Genomic DNA, 23614 nt, shown 5'->3' with positions numbered 1-23614 from the left:
GACTGAACCCCAAAGCAGTGCTTGCCTACAGCTTAGAACCCAGTGAGATCAAATATGAATCAAAAGCATTACCTCTGCTTAATAAAGCATTCAGGGATTTGAATCTCACTGGACTATTTCCAACAGGATGTTGTACTCCAGGGATGGGATGTGGAAATTCCACAGTAGCCATATAATCAGTTGTCTCCAATTAATGTAATTGAAATGGGACTCTTGATGGAGCCCTGTTGTCTATAGAATTTGAACTTTAGGGGATGGGAGCATTGCTCAACGGTAGGATACTGGCCTGACATACGCAAGGCTCTGCGCTCAATCTGGCCAAAAATAAAATAAAACAAAATAAAATTTAGATGGTTAAGGAAAGCGGAGCAGAGAATGGGCGGGCTTTCTGCCCCGTGAAATTAGCTGAGTGTATTAATCATAAGGCAGAAGGTTGCATCTGACCGCGGGCTTTAGTAATGGGAACCATCTGCCTCTACGCTAAGAGTTCACCCTCTAATCCAGCTTACGACTGACTAGCAAAAGCACTCTCCGCTCTCACTGTGCCCTTGGGCAGAGGAGGCTGGGCAAATCCTTCGCTCCCAAATGTGTGGCTGTGGTTGAGGACATTTGGAGGGTTTGCTTTGGTTTGTTTCCTGCCAGGCTTTGACTGGGTTTCCGTTCTCTAAGGCCGAGAGACCATGGCTTTCTTTGTGAAAAATATGATAAGTAACCAGGTAAAGAATTTAGGATTTGGAGGTGGGTCTGAAGAAAAGAAGGAAGAAGGAGGGACCTCGGACCCCGCAGCAGCGCAAGGGATGACTAGAGAGGAATATGAGGAATACCAGAAGCAGATGATTGAAGAGAAGTGAGTACCGTGGCTCCGATCCCCTGTAGAGCAAAGGGTCCATGCCGAGTGCCAGCCTTCGGTGCCCAGGCTGATGGCACTTGGCTTCCGAGGGTGCTTTTCCTTTGACCCTTTGCCCCTAGCCCGACGAAAGCTGGTTCTGCTAAAGCAGAGTCCTGTAGCATCGGTGTCTCTGCGTGCTACAGAGATGGAAGTGAACCGCACGAAGCGAATCTGTCCACCATGCTTAACGCAGCTCAGCACTTCCTGGTTTAGGCACATTTGTAATTGGCCTTGATTTAGTCGGTCAAGGAAAAAAAACAAAACTGGTGAGTGTGTCTTTTTAATCTTTCTGATTAAAGGCCTTGGGTTACACAGGTGTGGGCATTTAGGGGCATCACCAGATGGTACCCTTTAAAGTTTGGGAAATTGAATTGTGTGCAGTTTTTTTTTTTCTTCGAAAGAAAAGTAGACGAAGTATAAATAAATAGATAACTCCAGATAGTAATATGCATGCAGAAGTGTTCTGGGGAGGTGGCATTTGCAGCTTTAAATGTATGAAAAAGTAAAATGAATAAATGAATAGAATGGTAGGTATGTGTTAAAACATGAGATTCGAAATGGAGAAGCTAGGTTATTGAAATGTGGCTTTCGATCTAAAGTTCTTTCAAGTTTCCTGTATGTTTGAAAGTTTTTCTAATAAAATATTGTGTGGGAAGGGTCTGCTTCCTGCCTGCATTAACCTCTTGGATAAATCACTTTTTCCTATTTCTCTAAAAATTAGAAGGTTAAACACAATGTTGTCTCAGGCCTATTCCAGAACTTTCTGGAGGTAGAATTGGATCAAGAACACTTGAGTCCAAGGCACAGTGATCGGTCATTTAATCTGGTTGTTTGCTTCAGGTGTGGCCTGTCTTCAAAGTCGGCCTTTTGTGTAATGGTTAGGATTACTCCACAACTTCAAGTAAAAAAATAAAAAAAATAAAAAAAAACAAATTTCACCTAAAAAATGAAAATGGGATTTATTTTCATGCAAATAATGCTTTGTGCAAAGATGCCCCACAGAGTCCAAAAGCAGAAACCTTTGACTGGGGCCACAAGCACTCTTTGGGTCTCTTGCCATTGTTCTGCTCCCACAGCACTACTTTCTGGTCTCCTCGGCAGCCAGCTCTCACTCAGGGAGCCTTCTATGACCTAGACCACAGGGCAATAGAAAGGACCAGCCAATGGCCTTCAAGCTCCCTGGTCATACTTCAAGCCACAGTCTCAGTCTTTCTCAGTCTCCATCCCAGCTCCCCAAATGAAACTTCATTTATCCAACGTGGTCCATCCCAATACCACTGGTAGACAGTGCCTTTGGATAAATTCAGCATTAATCATGCACTTGTGTGGGCAACTAGGAAAGGAAGCAGTTCTTGTGAGCTTTACACACATTCCCCAAAGCTTTATGCTTTTGTGTAGATCATCAAGACCCAGGCAGTCCATTTCAAATTGGCCCTAATCATGGATTCAATCAGGTCAGTGATTCTCAACTTTCCTAATGACCCTTTAATACAGCCCCCCATGTTGTGATGACCCCCCCAGCCATAAAAGTATTTTCATGGCTACTTCATAACTGGAATGTTGTTACTGTGATGGAAAATAATATAAATATCTGAGATGCAGGATATCTGATATATGACCCCCCAAAGAGTCATGACCCACGGATTGAGAACCTCTGAATCAGGTCATCCATAGAGCAGGCATGATGGGAATTGAGGCTGCTTCATTTGTGGATAGTGCTTCTGACTAGGGATGGGAACACCGACACTGGGGCCTGGCAGCAGGGACAGTGATGGGAGACAACTTGGCATCATGTCTCCAAACACCACAGGCACCTCCAAAGAATGTCTCAGTCCTGGAACAGAACACCTTGTCTATTTGCTTCCGTAAGTGCTCAGGGAGGGGTTCATTAGCAATACAGCCTCCCCAGGTTCTGAGGCAGCAGAAGAGGAGGAACACATGTGGAATCTGCCCTCGATGTAGGTAATGCTGAGGCTCAGGGTCCAGGACCACACAGTCCATCTACAGTCATCGTTCTGATGTTCTCTGTTTCCTTCTCGGAGACATTTCCAGGCCCCAGTTGCCTGAGGACTTAGAGGTCCAGAGTGCTGGAGTTCCATCATGACAGTAATAGAGAAGCAGATGTTGGGAACGTGGAGGAGAAAGTCTACATTTTTCCAAATGTCAGTGGTCAGTGGCAATCAAGTATGACCCAGGGTCCTGCTCTCTGAGAAGCAGCTGGAATAGATGGGGCTCTCTATCGTCTATGACCCCGTCTCCGATCCTTTACCTTTTTTTCAGGATGGAGAGAGATGCTGCATTTACTCAGAAAAAGGCAGAGAGAGCATGCCTCCGAGTCCACCTCAGAGACAAATATAGGCTCCCGAAGGTAAGAAAATGTCTCATTGTGCCTTAATAAAAAATGGAGAATGTTTGATTATCAGCAAGGTCATGGTTGATGAATAAGTATATTCCTAATTTACATGCATGCTATTTTAAAAAGAGCATTAAACTAGAAGTTCGTGTAGATGGTTTAATTTCTATAAAATTCCTGTTTGACTCAAAAAACATGAATACTGGTAAATGAGATGTGTGTGTGTGTGTGTGTGTGTGTGTGTGTGTGTGTGTGTGACTCATGTGCGCACATTTGTGGGCACTCACATGAAATGGCTCAAATGTGGACAGAAGATAGTATTGGTACTGGTCCTTATGTGAGACAGGGTCTTCTTGTTACAGAGCCCCTATACATCCACACACAATGAGGACAATGTCATAGCTGACATTTGTTAAGTTCCTTTTAAGTGTTGAGCACTGTATTTCACATATATTAATTCATTTAGGACCTGTTTCTACCTCCATCTTATAGCAGAAGATACAGGCACAAGGCAAAGAAGAGCCTTCCTACCCTAAGCCAGGGTCCTACTCCCTAAGCTTCCTGCCTCTGTTGAAAAGGGACACTCCGTCTCTCTCTTTGGAAGATGATAGGGTAGTGGTGATCTTCACCTGGCGTCATCTTCTCCATCTCAGACCTTTTGAGAGGTCTCTACGGTCCAGTGTATTCCTGACTAATGGAGAGAGGATATATTGACATGGTATGGTACATGACTCAAATGTGCCATTCCAATGCACAGTGCTTGGGGACTTCCCCTTCTCCTGATTGTTTCAGTATCCAGTCCATGCGCAAGTGTGCATGCATATGTGCCATGGGTTTGTGTGCATCCATATGTGCCATGGGTTTGTGTGCATGCATATGTACCATGGGTTTGTGTGCATGCATATGTGCCGTGAGTTTGTGTGCATGCATAGGCGCCAGGGGTTTGTGTGGAGGTCAGAAGATAACCTCCCTTGTTGCTAGTCATTTCCGTTTGTTTGACAGTGTCTCATTTGTCCCTGCATATGCCAGGCTAGCTGGTTTGTGAGCTTGTGGAAATTGTCCTATCTCCACCTCCCAGCTCCAGACAGGCATACCGGTTACAAGGCACACACTACTGCATCCCACTTTACATGGGCTCTGGGGATCTGAACTCAGGCCCACACACTTGTCTGGCAAGTGCTGAACCATTGAGTCGTTTCTCCAGGCCGTCTCCTGATTGTTTTCATGAGTCCTGCAGAGGAGGCCTGGGAGGTCATCTAACTGCATGCTGTCACCTCCATATACACCCAAGAAAAAAAACACTCTCAGTTCAGGAGAGTTACGGGGGTTCAGGAAAACCAGGTCTGAGTGTACCTAGTGAGTTACAGAACAGGCTGCACCCCAGGCTTCCTGATCATAAGCAAGAACAAAACGCACAAGGATTTGAACACTGGTCCCTGTACATACAGTATTGGTGTCCTTTTAGCTTCCAGACGATTGAGGGCAGTTTTGAAACTCTGTCTTAAAACTATACTAAGGCCAGGCGGCGACAGTGGTGCACGCCTTTAATCCCAAGCACTTGGGAGGCAGAGCCAGGTGGATCTCTGTGAGTTTGAGGCTAGCCTGGTCTACATAGTGAGTTCCAGGACAGGCACCAAAGCTACACAGAGAAACCCTGTCTGGAAAAACCAAAACCAAACAACTGAAAAACTATACTAAAACATTTGGGTAACCTGACTGCCCTACTGCCTGACCCTTTAGAGACAAGCCACTGAGTCACACTCCCACGAGCACCAGAGGTTCCTTGGCTTTCATAATGGTTTGCAGGGTCCTCCCTGGGTGCCTAAGCTCCAAATACACAGATGAGAATTTCAGTCAAGTACACCCATGGTTCATTGGCAAGCTGCCTTTCAGCTCCCTGTGGTGTTTTTAGATGATGGCTGCATTTTGTAAAATTGATTCTCTCTGGTGTTTTGAGAATTTCCCAGTGGTGTGAGAAACACTGAAGACACTGCGTATGATAGGATGGCCTGCTCTTTGTAAAGTATATAGAATTGGAATCCAGCATGGCGCTCTGTGAAAACAGTGCTTAAAACTGCACAAAACTCAGGTCCTATTCCATTTAGTCTATGTAGCACCGGGTGCAGCTGACTGTTCCAACCTCAACACACGGCACCTCATGTATACCATTTAGCTGCACCCTTGGGTGCCTCTTCTGCCTCCTGAGTTATGTGTTCACTTTCCCACTCTCTGAGGAGGTTCAGGAAGCAATAGTCACAAGAGCCCAAGAGGGTCAGATGCAGCTCTAGAGATGGACAATCTGAGCTCAGTCCTGGGGCGATGGCTCCCTCTCCCCCCAGAACAGCAGCTCTGGATGGCACCACCGGCAGGCTTGGAGCTCACCCCAGAGGCTGCCTGCATGGATGAGCCCCAATGCCAGGTGCCCCCTAGTGGTATTCACCTAAGGGCTCTCTCTGTCACTTAAGCAGAGCGCTGACTCTGCAAAACAACTGTCTGGACGAGAGTTTCCCTTTTGAACGCCCGTCTTTCTGCTGTTGAGGACAAGAGTGTGCCTTTTAAATCTTCCTGTGGTATATTGGGAGAGAGTCCTAGGAACAGCTCTCCCCGTTTTAACAGCCAGGATGGTATGATTCTGCAATGACATTAATTGGGGGTGAATTGACAGAATTGGAATATTAAACTGCAAGAGAAGATGGGGGAATGAAGTAGGGGTGCTACAAAGGTCACACTTTTGTTCTAATATCGTCCCCAGCCAACGTGTCCCAGACAGTGGCTACCCTGCCGGGTTTGACACACTATAGGCAAATCTTCACTTTCCCCCCCTTGGACTGTGCCACAGAGCCCTTCCCACGGGAACCTTTGGAGTCTTCTCAAAACACCACAGTCAGAATCTGAGCTAGAGATGTACAGATGCTGCATTAAGAAGCCAGAGACCCTGGATTGCCAGAAAATGTCACTCCCCTGCCACCTGCCCTCCAGTCACTGGCTCTCTGATAGAGAATGCCCAAGGCCCCTAGCAACCTCGTCCCTGCATGCTTCCCATGCAAGGTCATCTGAGGAACACGCCATCATGGACAGCCCCCAGCAGTCACTAAGTTCTCTTCCTAGTATAGATATGAGTTCCAGGATAGCCACCAGGCTTCAGCTCCTTCATCCCAGCACCTGAGTGCTTTTAACTCTTTTGTGTTGGTTGGTTGGTTGGTTGGTTGGTTGGTTGGTTGGTTGGTTGGTTGGTTGGTTGGTTGGTTTTTCGAGACAGGGTTTCTCTGTGTAGCTTTGCGCCTTTCCTGGAACTCACTTGGTAGCCCAGGCTGGCCTCAAACTCACAGAGATCTGCCTGGCTTTGCCTCCCCAGTGCTGGGATTAAAGGCATGCGCCACCACCGCCCGGCCGCTTTTAACTCTTTATTAGATTTATTTTTTTACTTCTAGGGATGCACACGCCATAGGCACACACTCAATACATGATCCTGAAGAGCATGGAAATGGAGAGGTTTATGAAAGATTTGCAAAGCTTACTGGGACAGTTACTCGTCACTCAGTGCTTTTCCATGCCCACATCTCTTCATGTCCTCTCTAAACTCCCTCCTCCACATTAGACATTAGCACTGAGCGGGTGGGCTAACAAAGAAAGTGACCCTGGCTGGAGAATGACTGGACTCGACCCTAGCAGCCACCCCCTTCCACACAACATTTGTAGCAATATGCAGCCCTGTGTTATCTGCTGACATCTGAGAAAGGTGAGCGTGAGCGGTCAGAATAAAGCGTTAACAGTCCACAGGGAACTGGACAAATTTGACACACCATGGGCTCTTCATTCAGTGTCCTAGGGTCACAAACACCATGGTTATATAACTGCAGGAGTCAGTTTAGACCTGTCCCCTTGACCAAAGCCAAACAGGGAACAGATTTGAGAAAAATGCCTTCCCAGGAGCCGTCAGGTTTAATGAGGACAGCTGTGTCACATTTAGGAATTAGAACTGTATTTTCTAAAGAGGTTACTTGCCTGGTGTTTCTTAGGAAAGAGGGTTTCACTCTGTTGCTGGCTGGAAAAAAACAATAGTGAGTCTTAAAAATGGAGCAGCATAGGCTTTTGGATGGCCATTGTTGATTACAGTAGCTAGATGAGTCGTCAAATAAATGCAGCAACCACGTTGTAGAACTCTAAGGGATGTACATGTATACATCTATACCAGTTGTCATAATGTTCATCATCACACACCGAGGCTGTGTTGGGTTCCTCTGGTTTTTGGTTAGAGACCACTGGAGCATTTAAGATGCCTAGTGTCACCCATGTTTGTGCTAGGTGGGGTCACCTCTACCTCTTAGTGACCCCTCACTCTGCAACTTCAGAGTCTCCTTCTCTATGAACTCCATAGAGGAAATTGCTTCCATCCCAACTAAGATAAGCAAGCAGCACTTTTCACCTGAACATCCCTTCACCGGCCTGCTTCCTGCCTGCTGGCTCCATCTTCCTTTAGCTCAGTGGCGCTCAGCCTTCCTAATGCTGTGACCCTTTAATACAGTTCCTATGTGGTGACCCCCAACCATAAAGTTATTTCGTTGCTACTTCCTAACTGTAATTTTTGCTACTGTTGTGAATCATAATGTAAATATCTGCTAGGAGACCCTGTGGGGTTGTGACCCACAGGCTGAGAACCGCTGCTGTAGACTATCAATGGTCTACCCATACCCTTCCCTCTCTTCTGAGACCCTTGTTTTTTTATCACCAGTGGTCACTTCTGGCATGCCCTTCCGCTCTGATTTACCGCCAACTCTAGTTTTTTCTTCATAGATTACATTCCCCTATGATTCCCCATTTTCTAGAATGTTCCAGAGTGCTCCCTTGGCCATCTCCCTCGAGACAGCTCTTCTTCTCCCTCAAGTCTGCATACTCCTCCTGGATGGCTACATCTGGCTATTGTTTTCTCTGCTGTCACCCTACTAACTGATGACCCTCGGCTCCAGCTTGCATCCCTTCCCTAAATGTCACTACCAGGTCACCTCACTGGGAGAACAAGCTCACACCCAAACACCCTGCTCACTATCCCCACGAACCTGCTCTTCCCCAGGCTGCACATTCCTTGGTGGCTGTCATGGTCACCCACACCCAGGCTGACATATGGAAATCACACTCGCCTCTTCGGTTTGCTCCAGCCTCAGTCACACAGGCCCCTCGACTCTGACCTTGTAGAGTCTCTCATCCTCCTGTGCACGTTGCCTGTCGTTCGCCCCTCTGTTAGGACAGCAGCCTTGTCACTGTGGTAAGAGGTTTCTGAAATGTGGCTCTTACCCGGTTCCTTCCCTCTCTATTTGGGTTTTCCCCAAAGGCTAACTACAGCTTTTCCAAGGAATCCCAATGCCAGGGCTTTGTCTCCTTTTTCACTGCAGGGTGTGCCCTGCTCCCAGGCATGCTCCATTCACCCCACACTGTCCCTGCACCCTGATTCCTGCGCTCGCTTTCCTTTAGGGGAGATTGTTGGTTTGGTATCACTTCTTCCAAAATTTTCCATGGCTTCATCCCCCACTGAAGGATGGGTTGGGTCACCCTTCTCCAGGTCCACCTGCTTGGGTGCACACATCCCTCATATCAGAGGTTCTCAACCTGTGGGTTGTGACCCCTTTGGGACAAATGACCCTTTCACATGGGGTCACCTAAGACCATTGGAAAACACAGATATTTACATTACAATTCATAACAGTAACAAAATTACAGTTCTGAAGTAGCAACAAAGTATTTTTATGGTTGGGGGTCACCAATTCATGAGGAACTGTATTAAGGAGTTACAGCATTAGGAAGGTTGAAAACCACTGCCTTATATCATCTTAGGATCTTAAATAGTCACAGGTGCCACGTGCTTCCCAACAGGACAGACTTCATCTTTGTCCTGAAGCCTAGCATGGGCCATGATGTGTAGAAATTGAGGACACATACACACATTCATATTCATACATGCATACACATGAACACATACAGAGAGAGAGAGAGAGACAGAGACAGACAGAGACAGAGACAGAGAAGGAGAGCGAGAGAAAACGAGAACTACTGCCGATTGAATGATTGTTGTTGTTGGGATAATAGAAAAAGAATAATACCCCATACCCAAAGGACAACATATCAGAAACATCAGAAAGAATCTGTCATAAGAAGACCATTCAAATACATTTTCCTGCAAAGAACAGGGCTGGATTGGACATTACAGTATTGTATACAACGAAGAGCTAGTTTCTATTACAATGCAAATGTCATTTTTTTTTTCTAATTCAGTAAGTCATACGTTTTAAATAAAGCCACAAGGTTCTTTTTAAAAGTGAGCCCCGTCCCCAGGCGTCTCAGAATGTATATGTAAGTCAGGCCAAATTAATAAGAGAAAAGAGTTCCACAGTGTGCCCCAATCCTATTAACAGAATTGTCAATCTGGGTCAGTCACTGGGGAGCATGCTCGTCCCCCCCGCTGAGCTGTGCGACTTAGTTACACCTGGTGTTTGTCTGCCCCTTGAAGGGCGGTGCTCAAGTCTCTCAGCACAGCAGCCTTTAAATGTGTCATACTGAAAACGCCACGATAATTTAACTTAAAGTTTGCTTCATTAAAAGAATATATAATAATAAAGATGGCTCAAGGCTTCTTCAGTAGTCTTTTTAGGATTAAAAGTCCTTGGCGCCTCTGCTGGGTCTGAGGCACTGAGCCCACCTGCCTCCAGCAGCTGCTTCTGCTGATAGGCAAAGGGGAGGCCATGTGAAGTCCCCTCCCCTCGCCTCCCTCCTTCCCTCCCCTCCCTCCCCCTCCCCTCCCCTCCTCTGCCTGCCCTGGTTCTCTTTGCTCCTTCTCCCCAGCCCCCTGAACAGCAGTAGACTGAATGTCCAGAGGGACGTGACATCTTGAGACGCGAAGAGGCAGGATTTCCTCGGCCACACCAGCTTTCTCACTGAAGCCTTCCAAAGCCTATCCTAGTGTCAGATAGAATAGCAACTCAGAGAGGCAAAGCAACTTCTCCAGATTACACAGCCTGGATATGGTATGGTGGGAGCCTAAACTGACTTGACCCTACAGACCATATCATCCCGCTGGGCCACTCCGGTAGCCATGCTGGATTAACAACAAAAAGACACTCCAAACAAGGAAAATGACGACCTGTGTCGCTGGTCTGGTACTTGTGTAGTTCAGGCTGGCCTTGAACTGCTGGCAAGCTGAAACTTTCTGTTTCTGCCCTCTAAGTGCTGGAATTATAGGCACAAGCCATCACACCCACAGGAAATGGCACTTTTGCTAGCGTCTGCCTTACAGGACCTGTGGCAAGAAGTAACTACTGAAGGCGATGATGTCATAGTCAGGAAACATCTGCCCATCCAGCTATTTGGTATATCACACACACACCCAAAATAAACGAACAAGCCTCAAATGGAACCAGATCTCCCTCACATCAAACAGGTGTTATTGGCTTAGCCACACTCTGCTTCGTGAAGGCAGAACCATCTGAGATGACATTGCCTTATCTCAAGTGTGATCAGAGATGAAGGGGCAAAACTCAGAGAAGAGGAGGTCTGAGATCCAGGCTTATGCTCACTCTTGGGTAAAAGGTCAGAGATCAGTCACAGGGAAGGACACTATCAGAATATGGAACTGTTTAAATAACAGGGTATCTAGCCTGGCAACAAAGCCGATAAGTCTGGTGAAAATTAAGAGATTAAGATGGTCAGCTTGCATAGAAATAGTTTATACTTAGCTGCATTAAAAATGTCCCAAGGATAACCAGGTGGTGATGGCACTCGCCTTTAACCCCAGCACTCAGGAGGCAGAGGCAGGCAGATCTCTGTGAGTTTGAGACCAGCCTGGTCTATAGAGTGAGTTCTAGGACAGCCAGGACTGTTATTTAGAGACACCTTGTCTCAGAAGAACAAAGCAAAACAAACAAAACAAAAAAAATGCCCAAGGTGATATCTAGAAACGACAACCACCCAGTTGATACTTGTCTGTAATCCCAACACTTATTTGGGAGACTGGGACAGCAGGATTGCAAAAGTTCAAGGCCAGCCAGGCTCCACAGTAACAACCAGACCAGCCATGTTGCAGGGCCAAACCCTGTCTCAGTAACAACAACAACAATAATAAATGGGGCGTGGCAGCACACACCTTTAATTCCAGCACTTGAGTAGTGGACGCAGTAGAATCAGGAGTTCAAAGCCACCCTTAGCTACATAGTTCAAGGCAAGCCTGGACTAAATGAGACCTATCCAAGAAAAAAAAATAGAAGGAAATGAATGGGGATATGTTTCTAGAAATGATATCAACACAACAGACTCTGAGAAGGAAGTGTGACCCAAGTGCACTGATCGTATACTGACTTACTCATTGAGCCCTTTAGACTCTCGGTCCTCCTCCCTCCCAGAGCTGCTTCCAGCCCCCACAGTGATTCTGGTTCTTGTCTGTACCTGTACTTTCATAAAGGGGGCTGTATTGAGGCGTGGCTGCCTTTCCTGAAGTGTGACAGTGTCAGAATATTCATGGTCTCCCAACCTAAGATTTGTCAATGGGCAGTAAAGTCTGGATAAAATAGTCACCGTCCGAGGAGTAGATAAGGTCCTACTTATCTTACCTACCAGCAGGTAGTTCCTTAGGGGAGGTGGAAACAAGGCTTTGGTGTCTGCTCCATCCACCCTACTCACTCTCCTTGTTCTCATGGCCTTTGCTCCAGGCTGTGCTCTCTCTCAGCTTTTGCGTTAGTCTATCTCAGGCCTTCTCTCTGCTGAGGACCCTTCAGCAGAAGCTTAAACACAGAGCTTCTCACCTTCCTCTGACATACTCCTAACCACTGCTACCCTTTGCCCAGGGTTGGAAGCTTGGGCCAGGGGGTTTTCAATACATGTCTTATTCAATATACTCTGAGTGGCTCTCCCACTCGACTTTGGACATGGAAAATAAGGTGCCTCAGATCACAGAGTGATTGACAGATTTGGGACTTGACCCCAGGTCTTCTGGCTGCCAGCCCTTCAGCCTTCCATGTGCTGTAGGTCACCTTAGAGGGAAACAGTTGGAGGCTACAGACTTTACAAATGACACCTACTAAACCAGCCCTAGCTCTAGGACCAGCTCAGTGATCATCCAACAATCCCCTCCAACTCAGAGGCAAACAATATGAGCCTCAATGCATGTAGAGGAAATAAAGTTCTGGAAGTTGGGTAGGGTGGTGCAGCTCACAGACCGTGTGAGTCAGTAGCTTGCTGTCTCATCAGGCAACTGGGCTCTCCATCCGATGACCTTGACTCCCAGTGGGAGTGTAAGGATGAGTGGATAGCTTTGAGATCAGAACTGGTCATGGGGAAGAGGATGCTCTAGGCTCTCTGTGGCCAATAACAGGTACGCTCCATGTCCCCACATCAGGCTCTGCTGGGCTCTGAGAAGGGTGAGCAAGCTGCTTCCCACCTTCAAGAAGTGTGAAGTGGTGGGCCCCAGGCTTGAGTAGCCCCAGAAACACTGGGGGCTGGATCAAACTCAGTCTGGCCTAAGTGTCTGGATCAGCAGCTCTGGGTAGGACCCCAAAATTCAATTTTAGGAAGGCCCCAGGGATGCTGTTGCTGCCAGAGGGAATCCTATTTGAGAGCAACTTTGGTGGAAGTGGAGTGATGGAGATCCTCCTCCACATTGCCAGGCATGGTGGATCCCAACATTCCACCTTCCCTGGACAAGTGGATGAGGGAGAAAGCCTTTAAGACACTTTCTTGGGTGCTTAAGAGGGATGCTTTGTGCTAAGGTTATCCAGGCAGTTGGAGCTGGGAGACCCCTGCCCCTTGTGAGGAGAGTAGGTTTGGTATTTCATAGCACTGGCTGGCTGGCACACAGATGCTTCCCCCTGGCTCTAGGCCCACAGTGGTCACTTTGTCCAGGGGCATTCTGTCCAGAGTCCGACCTACTGACATGTGCAGAGATTTTACTCTCAATCATAGGGGAGGGGCCAGGACCCCCAGGATTGTCTTTTAAATCATTTACATTTGACTAGGGGTTGCAATGGTCCTGTTTTGCAGGAATTCAGGGGCAATTGGATGAAGTCTTTTTCTCACTACTCCAGCAGAAAGGCCCAGAGGATAATCTAGAGGGAAAGCAGGCCATTAGGATAGGTAAATAGAAACAAATAGAAACACAGGATTGGCTGGGAGCCCCTGGGGACTTACTAATTACTCTCACAACGCTCTGAGTAGGAACTAATTAATCTGTTAGGCACTGGGAGGGGCCACGTCACCTGCCAAGCGCAGGGCTGGGCTATATTATCTCCAGAGGCTGAGCTGGAGGTCTATAGAGAGGGCCTGTATGAGGAGCATCTCCCCCAAAGGCTTCAAACACCTGCCTCGCTAGCTCATTCTAGAGCCAGATTTGCTGTCCTTCTACTTGGAGGCAGATAGCTGAGCCCCTAGGGAAAGGTTGCTGGGTTCCATATCCCCAGGCTCACCTAGAGAAGACCATCAGAGCTGGGGGAAAACTTCAGCCACCATGTCCCTCCAAGCCCCTTTGGAGATGAAGAATAATGATACATCTCCCAGCTCTTGTGACAACTAGTTTCTGATCATCTTCGCTAGGCACCCAGGCGAGGGGCATTTCCATCTCCTTTAGGTATTGACTTTACGAAGGAACTCAGCAGATACTAATCTGTCTTAAGTCAAATCAGTGTGACCTGATTAAAAGGTATATGACCACGAGTGACTTCATGAGCTTTAGTAGCAAATGTAAGGCTGAACAAAATCTACAGGGTGGGCACTAACACGGGTCTTTTCTATCATCACCCTTTCTAATGCCCTTTGATCCCTCTGTAGTCCTGAAATAAAGTTCACCATATGTTTCCAACCTAATAGAATATGTTTTGAGAGCTGTCATCTGGGACATAAGCTACTATGAACCTTTCCCAGAGGAACTTTTTTATTTTCGTTAGCTTTCTCTCATTACTAAGAGCACTACAGGATAAAGGGCAGGAACCCAGGAACAGTACACTAGAAAAATCCTGCTGCAGCCAGGTTACTTGGCAATAGAGCCAGTCAAGAGAGTGCCAAAAAAAAAAAACAAAAAAAAAACGCACCTATAACACACTCGGGGTACATGCCACACTAATCTCCAAGCACTGGGGAGCCAAGGTCAGGTTGGACAGGAGTCTGTATCCCTGAGGGGGCCCCAGGACAGCAGACAGGAAGGAAGGAGCGTTTGCTGAGCAGCAGTTGCCACTAAAATATAAAGATTGAACTAATGGAGTCAAGGATAGTCACCGCCAACTCGAATGCCACCACTAGAGTCCGGGTCAGCCAAACTCACAAGCCAGGGCATGAGGCTGGCAGGCTGTGTGGGATGTATAGTGCTGCTCTGAACAAGAGCTGGGAGGGACCCCCGGCTTCTGTGTACATCCAAAGGGGGGTTCTGGAATGGAGGTGTGGCTCCCCCATTTGCCAAGAATGTTTTCATTAATTAAGGACGAAAGTCGGAGGTTTGAAGACGATCAGACACCGTCATAGTTCCAACCATAAATGATGCCGACTGGCGATGCAGCGGTGTTATTCCCATGACCCGCCGGGCAGCTTCCGGGAAACCAAAGTCTTTGGATTCCGCTCTTACAGAACACCTATGTTTAGTTCCCAGCACCCACATGGCATGGGGACTCACAATGATAGTCTGTAACTTTGATTCCAGGGGTTCCAATGTCCTATTCTGGCTCCCATGGGCACCAGGCAAGCATGTGCCTGTGGAGGCCACATGGTGGCTCAAAGACATCTGTATCTCCAGTCCCAGACCCTTCACTTCTGGACTTCCATTTATGGGTACCATCACCAGGGTTTCTGATCCAGTAGGTCTGGGGTAAGATCACAGAATTTCTATTTCCAATAGTCTCCTAGATTATGCCAGTGCTGTTTGCCCTGGGAGCACAGTTGGAAAACTTGGGGGATAGAAGACTCTAGTCAGCCCAAGATGCATAGAGGAAAGGACCTCCCACCATGGGGCTGCAGTCGCTGCCATTGCCTCCAGGTTCAGGGTCACAGCACAACAAAAACTTGTTGCTCCCATCCCTCATTCCTGGCAGGCCTTTAGCTTTACACTGCTTTTACATTTTGTTTGTCTGGTTATCCGGTTGGCCAGTTTCAGAGTTATTTCTCCATACGTTTCTTTTTCTTATATTTTCACACAGAGTGAAATCGATGAGACCCAAATCCAGTTGGCTGGGGATGATGTGGACTTGCCAGAAGATCTCCGAAAGATGGTAGATGAAGACCAAGATGAGGAAGAGGAGAAGGATTCTATCCTTGGGCAGTTGCAGAACCTCCAGAACATGGACTTGGATACCATTAAAGAAAAGGCACAAGCCACTTTCACAGAAATCAAGCAATCAGCAGAACAGAAGTGTTCTGTGATGTGAGGGTTGGTGTGGTGGTGGAAGAAGGGGGCGGCACCTGCAGGAAGACAGGTCTCCTGGGGTGGGGGAATGGCCATAATGCACCATAACATGGCAAACACATCTAGGGAAGCCATGATGATAAAGCTGTCTACGAACCAATAGACAACCATTCGGTCAATCTTGATGTCCCTGGCAGAGCACTAACTAGTCCTTGCAGTAGGAAACACACTTTACTTGTTATAGCCACGAGTAACTAGGAAATATCAGCTATAATTATGGTAGAGAGCCATCTGGTTAAAGATCTTTAGGACAGCCAGAAGGAATCAAACAAAAGCAGGTTGCATTGCCTCTCCACCTTTCTTCCTTCGTGCACAGGGTCTCACGATGCCCAACCGTAGGAGTGATGCTAGGTACCCACAGAGACAGTCATGGAGGAAAGGGTGGTCACCTAGCACCAAGACTCCAGGTAACAGAGCAGTCAAACACCACACCACCTCCTACTCCCAGCATCCTTGAGATCCATGATCTCAAGTCACTTCGTTTCTGTGATCGAACATCTGACATGAAAACAGTAAAGAGAAGAAAGACTTATAGAGCTCGTGGTTGCTTGGCTCCGTGGGATTGAGAAGGAAGGAGAGAGGATGGAGTGGGCAGCCAGGGACTAGAAACACCCAGTGATCCACTCTCTTCAGCTGAGTCCTACCACCTAAGGTTTCCAGAACCTCAAAAAAAAAAAAATCACTAAATGGACACTTCATATTGGCAACCCAAATTTTCCCAAGAACCGTTTGTCATTGTCCCAGTGAAGACCACCAGCTGGAAAACAAGACCCCAACGCATGATCCTTTCAGGGGACATTGCCTATCTAAGCTGTAGCAGACATGATTTCAGGCAAGTGGCAGTGGTAGTTAACAGATGTGGTCAAAACTTAGAAGCAGAGGCAGAAAACAGACTTCCCCAGCCCTCTGCACTGGGGGGCATCAGCAGGTGCACAATGACCTTGAAGGAGGCAAAGATCAGGGTTGAGGGATGCTAGGACAGCTATTGCTAGCTGTGAGTTGAGCGTGGTCCCTCTGTCTGAACTCTGATAGCAGTGGTCGCACAGGGTAGACAGATAGTACTAATGCACTAAGAACTTCAGTCAAGAAGCCTCTCTTTTCCCATTTATCTCCCCGCTCCCCGTCTCTCTTCCTGTTGTTCTAGATCCTACCCTTCAGCCCACCTTCCAGGACATTACACTGACATGCTGAGCTAGTTTTCTGGGTAGGCATCCATGTCTTTTTCCTAACATCAGCTCTTTCAAAGACAGTGAATCAAAGATTTGCCTCTGAAATGCTTAGAGCTGTTTAGCCAACACCAACCAAAACAACACAAAAGGAGATTTTCAGTGAATCTATTCATAGGACACAAATATGGGTAGAGAACAATTTTCTCAAGAAGAAACTCTCTATTAGAGGGTAATAAGACTAAAAAAAAAATGGGTACATACCTGGGTTTGTGGATACAGTGTATACGGTGCAGCTTCATGTTATAAAAGCAAGCAAATAAAGCCAAGTAGTAAAGTTCAGAACTGATGGCCCTTTGCAATGTTTAGCTCTGCTCAGAAATTTCTGGGGAATATTGGTGCCACGTTTGAGGTGGATTCACAGCTCCTCACACCACAGACACACTCTAAAACCACACCCATCTCCTATCAGAATTAGTACGAGCTGTGACTCATATAAGAAACTTTAAAATGTAGTTTTAAATGACACGTTTAGTTGATGCCTGTCTCAGTCCTGTGATCAATGGGGTGGTGGGCTGGGCTGGGTGAGAGGTGCCACGTCAGCCCGAGATTTGTACATTTTGTTGTAACATAAAAACACTGTCTAATTATTCAATAGAGCAGCTGCTGGGTGGCACGAAGATTGGCTTGCTTATAAAATATGAAGCCATGCCCAAGGACATCACTAAATTGCCCCTTCATTTAGACAGCCCCAATTACCACAATGCCATTTGGTCATTGCCCCAATGGAGCGGCATACCCTGCAGAGGACTGGCCAGGATCCCACTTAAGTCACAATATGCCACACCACAGCACCACACCATAGCACTGCTACACACCACCACACCCATACCACCATTACATCACAGCAGCATACCATAGTGCCACACCACATCAGCACAGCATAATACCACATCACGCCACAACATGCTGCACCACTGTGCTGTGCCATACCATAATACCACAACATTGCACCATATCACAGCACAGCCATAACATAATCAAGTCATACCACCCCATACAAGAGTATACATGTTGAGTTATAGCATGACAGACACTAAGCACTAACCCTGACCACACCCCAGCACATCATGCCAGATCATACTACTCCAGTTAACAACAAATCCCACATGCATGGGTTGGGGCAGGGAGGATGTATATATTAGGTTTAAAATTTTTACACACACTGGTATATATGGGTATATAAGTGAATATTCACTGACAACAAATCAAAAAATTGAATTTTACATATAATTTTAGTATTTATTAAAATAACATGTATATTCTAAGAAGATAGGTGTATTTATTTCTACATAAAATATTAGTCCTTTGCTGAATATTTGATACTGTAGGACATTATCGTCAACATTTTTTGGAGTTAATCAATATTTTGAGTTTAGGCTGAATGTTTTGATACATATCTATAATCCCAGAACATGGGGGTTAGAGTCAGGGTGATCATGAATTAAAGGCCAGCCTTGGCTATAGAGTGAGTTTGAGGCCAACCTGGGCTACATGAGACCCTGTCTCGAGAAAACAAAAACCACATTTTTAAAAGTCTAGAAATATTCAGTGCTGAGGATATGCCACTTTGTATAAACATGCAGTATAAAATGACAGGTGTATGCTTAAAGGCATTTCACAACTTGTTTGAAATTCTCTCCTATTCCCAAGCCAAGATTCATTTAGCAACTTATTGTGAAACTCAAATCAGAAACTCAAATGCAGGTTTTATTTTTTTTTTTTGCATGTGTATGCATTTGTGTTGTGTGTGCGAGTGTATATGCATGTTCACATCCGCGTTCCAGATGCACGTGGAGGCCAGATGTTGACACTGGGTGTCTTCTCTCTCAATTGCTCTCCACCTTATATATTGAGGCAGAGTGTTGTTGTTGGTTGTTTTTCACACGTTTGGGGGGCCCACCACCCAGCTCCCAAATGAATCACTCACAAAGATTTATTTTTAATTTTAAATGTCTGGCCTTAGCTTGGTTTGTTTATTGCCAACTTTCCTTGAATTATCCCGTCTACCTTTTGCCTCTGGGCTTTTCCCATTCTCTTCTGTAAATCTTACTCTTACTCTCCATGGCTGGCTGTGTAGCTGGGTGGCTGGCCCCTGGAGTCCTCCTCCTTCTCTGGCTATTTCTTCTTCTTCTTTCTCCCAGATTTCTCTTTCTATATATTCTCTCTGCTTGCCAGCCCTGCCTATCCTTTCTCCTGCCTCGCTATTGGTTGTTAGTTCTTCATTAGACCATCAGGTGTTTTAGACAGGCACAGCAGTAACACAGCTTCCCAGAGTTAAACGAATGCAACATAAACAAAAGTAACACACCTTAAAATAATATTCTACAACGGAGTGCTTCATTTGAATCCAGAGCCCACCGGCTTGGCTAAGCTAAGCTAGCAAACTTGATCCAGGGATCACTGGTCCCTGCCTCGTGTTGCCCAGCAGACTGCCTCACCCACCCAGCCTGGATGGTGGACGGCACCTTCCATAGGAGCCCAGACAAAAAGGCTATTTCAGGAGGAAGTTGGCTCCTGCCTTTCACTGGCTTGCCCTTCTCTCTTACCGTAGAGTTCATTTCCCCCACTGCTGCTGCTGCCTCCTCCCCTGACTGCAGACAGTGTTTCCAAACTTCCATCTTGGAACAGGAACCCACTGGCAGCTCTCCAGGAGCCCTCCAGGCTTCTGGTGCCAGATTATGACTGCTAAGGCACTCCACCTTGTGGACCAAGTGACTGCCAGTAGTCCCCCAGTGAGAGACGGCTATTCTAGGACTACCAGGGTGAGTGAGGCACCCAGCCTCTGGTGCAATTTGGCCATTTTACTATTTTAAAGCTCGCTTAATAAATTCATATAAATATATATATATGTATACATACATATACATATGTATGTGTATAATTGGAGAGAATATATATGTATATGTATATATATATATATATATATATATGTTTATTTGGTTATATTCCTCTAGAGCCTAGAGAACTCTAACTAAAAGAGAGGGCCAGGGCCAGGTGTGATGCACATACCTTTGATCCCAGCACTCAGGAGGCAGAGGCAGATGGAGCTCTGTGTGAGGCCAGCCTGGTCTACCTGCACAGTTCCAGGCCAGGCCAAGACTACCTAGTAAGACCTTTTCTCACATTTTTTAAAAATGAGATTTGAAATGATTTTATTTCCAATAGCATTAGGAAATGAAATTCTTAGCAATAAATTTAGCAAAAAAAAAATATGAAAAACCTGTACACAGAAAACTGAAGCACATCCATGTATCAGACGCATTAAAGTTATCTGGAATTCAAACCCTCACATTGGTGGAGTCAGTGAGATCCCCAGCCATAATCCACGTGAAGGAAGGGATGAGCCACTCCTAAAGTTTCATTTAAAAGGCAAATAAAGTTAGAAAGGTAGAATGAATCTCAAAGAAAGCAAGATTGTTAGATTTGCTAGCTCGAGGCTTTCTTGAAGTTTCAGTAACCATGACAACATGGTACTGATGCAGACCGATGGCTGAAACAGCACACAGAGCCCAGAAATAGACCTGTATGTCCACGTCAGACTTTTGTAAAGATGGTTCTGAGAGGTCCCGTGTACTTCCTCCTGCTTCTCTGTTTCTAATATTGCACAATGTCAACATCAGGACGTTGACATTGGTTCGCTGTGTGCAATTAGTTTGCTCTCATCACTTGCTAGGTTTGTGCAACCATCACCACAATCAAGATACAGAATTATTCCATCACCATGGAGACTCCCTGTGCCAACACCACCATATCCATCCTGTGCCTTTCCTACCACTAACAACTGTACACTATCGACTTCTTTATTCCCAACCAAATGAATTTCAACGGTGGTACCAGTGCAATCCCACAAATGAATTAAATATGCATAAATGCATTGAATCTAGACTTACCTCACACGATAGCAAAAAATTTAATTCAGTGTGGATTAGGGCCTAAGCATGAAGCATTAAAATGAAATAAACATAATTACTGTTCTGAAGAGTGAATTTGTCTATTTATCCCCCCAAGGAAATAAAAAAAAAAAAAACTTGTGCCCCCAAGGTTTTAGAACAAGAAGAGTGTTTTGTGTAGCCCCTCAGATCCAATGAAGGAGTTGGGAACCCAGAGTGCTCCACTGCTCAGCCCAGGGGCTTCTGGAATGGTCTGTCACCTTTTTCTTGTCCTCTTGTTCATGTCCCACAATCAGTCCAAGCTCTCAACAGAATCGTCATCACCAGGTGTAAAGGATTCCCAGAAAGTGTTAGAAATCCGACACAGCCCCACACAACCTCAGCATGCACTCCTGGAAAACCCCAACAAGAGTTTTCTTCCCCCAGACTAAAACACACCCCTTGATGGTAACACTAGGACAGTTAAGGGAGTCTCTGAATCCTCCACCTCCTTATGTCTGGAGTTGCTTCTTAATTTTTCTCTTTAAAAAAAATATCTCTTCTCACTTTTAATTCTGGTAAAATATATACAACATAAAATATGCCATTTTCTGGATGGATGGCCCTAAGCACATTAACTGCTGTGGAATATTAGTTTAAGATGTGTTACTTTTTTTTAATGCTGTGGGACATTTGTTTAATGATACAAAGATGTGTTGTATTCTTTTATGTTGCATTTGTTTAGCTCTGTGAAGCTGTATTTCTTTGCTTGTCTGAAACACCTGATGGTCTAATAAAGAGCTGAACAGCCAATAGTGCAGCAGGAGAAAGACAGGCAGGGCTAGCAGGCAGAGAGAATATACAGAAGGAGAGATCTGGGAGAAGAAACCTAGGAGCGAGAAAAGGAGGAGAGGAGAATGCTGGTGGCCAGCCACACAGCCAGACATAGAATAAGAAGGAAAGAAAAGATATACAGCAGTAGAGAAAGCTAAAAGCCCTGAGGCCAAAGGTAGACGGGGATAATTTAAGAAAAGCTGGCTAGAAACAAGCCAAGCTAAGGCTGAGCATTCATAAGTAAGAATAAGCCCCTGTGTGATTATTTGGGTGCTGGGGATGGACTCCCCAAAGAGCAAAGAGTAAAGTAATAATAATAACAACTACAAATTCATAAATTTGCTTAATTTAGCACTACCACTACACCCACCTGTTTCCAGCACTTTTTAATCTTTCCAGTTGAAATTCAGTGCCCCCAGAAAACAACATTTCTTACGACTAATTTATTTTTCCATGAATATATTTTGCCTTTGTTTGAGGCATAGTCTCAATATGTAGCCCAGACTAGACTCTTAATTCATCCTCTTCTTCCTCCTCCTCCTCCTGCCACGGCTGACGCAGGGCTCTGCTGACAGGCTCAGGTCACGTGCCCAGCTTGGGTCTTTGCGCCTGACTCCTTGAAGTATTTCACACGAGCAGAACAGCGCAGTACCTGTGTTGTGAAACACTGTCTCATATCACTTACCACACCACCTTCAAGGTTTGTCCATGCCGTAGCATACGTCCTCTGGCTTCTGTGTGTTTATAGATTCAGTATTTCTTTTGTGTGTGTGTGGCAGGGGCAGGCATGTGAAGGTCCGGTGATAACTTGCCGGAGCCGGTTCTCTCCTTCCACGACGTGGATCGGAAGAATTGAGCTGAGGTTGAACCTCACTCTTCAAGATGGAATGACATTCTGCTCCATGCGTGTGTGGCATTTTACTCTTGGGAAACACGTAATGCCCCTCTAAACTGTGAGCGTTGTGAACCGCGTGCTAAGAAGGTGACCACATGTGTCTTTCTGAATTCCTGCTGTCAGTTGCTCCGTGGGTGTTAGCGTGTGCGCATGTGTGTGCTTGCATGTGTAGGCTGGGGGTTAAATGGGGTATCATCTCTCAGAACTCCATCTTTTTCAGTGTTTTGTTTTATTTTGATTTGCTTTGAGATAATGTCATTCACAGGCTGGAACTCTCTGAGTGACTGGCCTGCCTGGCCAGCCAGCTCCCCAGAGTCCCCAGTGCTGGAATTAAAAATGTCTACCAAAATGCCTGCTTTTTTTTTTTTTTAATGTGGACTAAATTCTGATCCTTGTGCTTGCATATCGAACATTTTACCAACTGAGCTATATTCCAAGCCCCTCCTTTCTGTTTGGAATACATCTGCATGAACAGAACAATTGACAGGTTTTTCTTAACATTAGAAAGAGAAATGGTCTAAAAATGTGGAATCACAGCCGGGCAGTGGTGGCACATGCCTTTAATTCCAGCACTCAGGAGGCAGAGCCAGGCAGATCTCTATGAGTTCAAGGCCAGCCTGGTCTACAGAGCGAGATCCAGGAAAGGCGCCAAAGCTACACAGAGAAACCCTGTCTCAAAAAAACAAAAAAACAAAAAATGTGGAATCACACGGATCAAATTCAGGTTCAGAACCCTTCTAAAATTATCTTTTAAAAAAAAAAACTTTATTATGAAAAATTTAAACCTAACCCAAAATAGAACAGTGTAACGAATCCACAGATTCTGAAATCTTACTTCTTTACTTAACTCTAAAATGCTATTAATGCCTTGGAAAACTGTATTTGCACAGCTCCATTTAGATGTAAAGAGGATCCTTCTTAGACTATGTGATTTCCAAGCTCTGGAAAGATGGAGTGTGTATGCCAACTGATGTTTGCTGGCTTTTGTAAGTCCTTGCAGAAACCTCTCAGACTTCCAAGTTACGTTTCACTGAAGATCATTCATTTAACTTACAAGGCCTTCAGTGAGTGCCCGAGCGCCTCCACTTGAATGAAGACACTTCTGGGCAGCCTCTGAGACG

At 45.8% G+C, this 23614-nt stretch overlaps 1 protein-coding gene across 1 annotated transcript; it reads left to right on the top strand.

Annotated features, from left to right (window-relative positions):
* The first annotated feature begins 680 nt into the window (after positions 1 to 680).
* Positions 681 to 15723, top strand: Cplx4 (complexin 4). Its single transcript, XM_006970058.2, has 3 exons — positions 681 to 847; positions 3170 to 3257; positions 15401 to 15723. The coding sequence occupies exons 1-3, from the start codon at positions 681 to 683 to the stop codon at positions 15626 to 15628; spliced, it is 483 nt and encodes a 160-aa protein (XP_006970120.1). The 3' UTR covers positions 15629 to 15723.
* Positions 15724 to 23614: the final 7891 nt, after the last annotated feature.

Source organism: Peromyscus maniculatus, chromosome 19 (assembly GCF_049852395.1).
Source record: "Peromyscus maniculatus bairdii isolate BWxNUB_F1_BW_parent chromosome 19, HU_Pman_BW_mat_3.1, whole genome shotgun sequence".
In the NCBI taxonomy this organism is placed as follows: Eukaryota; Metazoa; Chordata; class Mammalia; order Rodentia; family Cricetidae; genus Peromyscus; species Peromyscus maniculatus.
The sequence above is the reverse complement of the archived record's forward strand: the minus strand, read 5'-3'. Positions and strand labels throughout refer to the sequence as shown.

Bases quoted from the DNA above. Each gene is read 5' to 3' on its own strand.
- Cplx4 (XM_006970058.2), top strand. From the start codon at position 681: ATGGCTTTCTTTGTGAAAAATATGATAAGTAACCAGGTAAAGAATTTA. The intron at 848-3,169 runs GTGAGTACCGTG...CCTTTTTTTCAG, and splicing joins AAGCAGATGATTGAAGAGAA to GATGGAGAGAGATGCTGCAT. The intron at 3,258-15,400 runs GTAAGAAAATGT...ATTTTCACACAG, and splicing joins ACAAATATAGGCTCCCGAAG to AGTGAAATCGATGAGACCCA.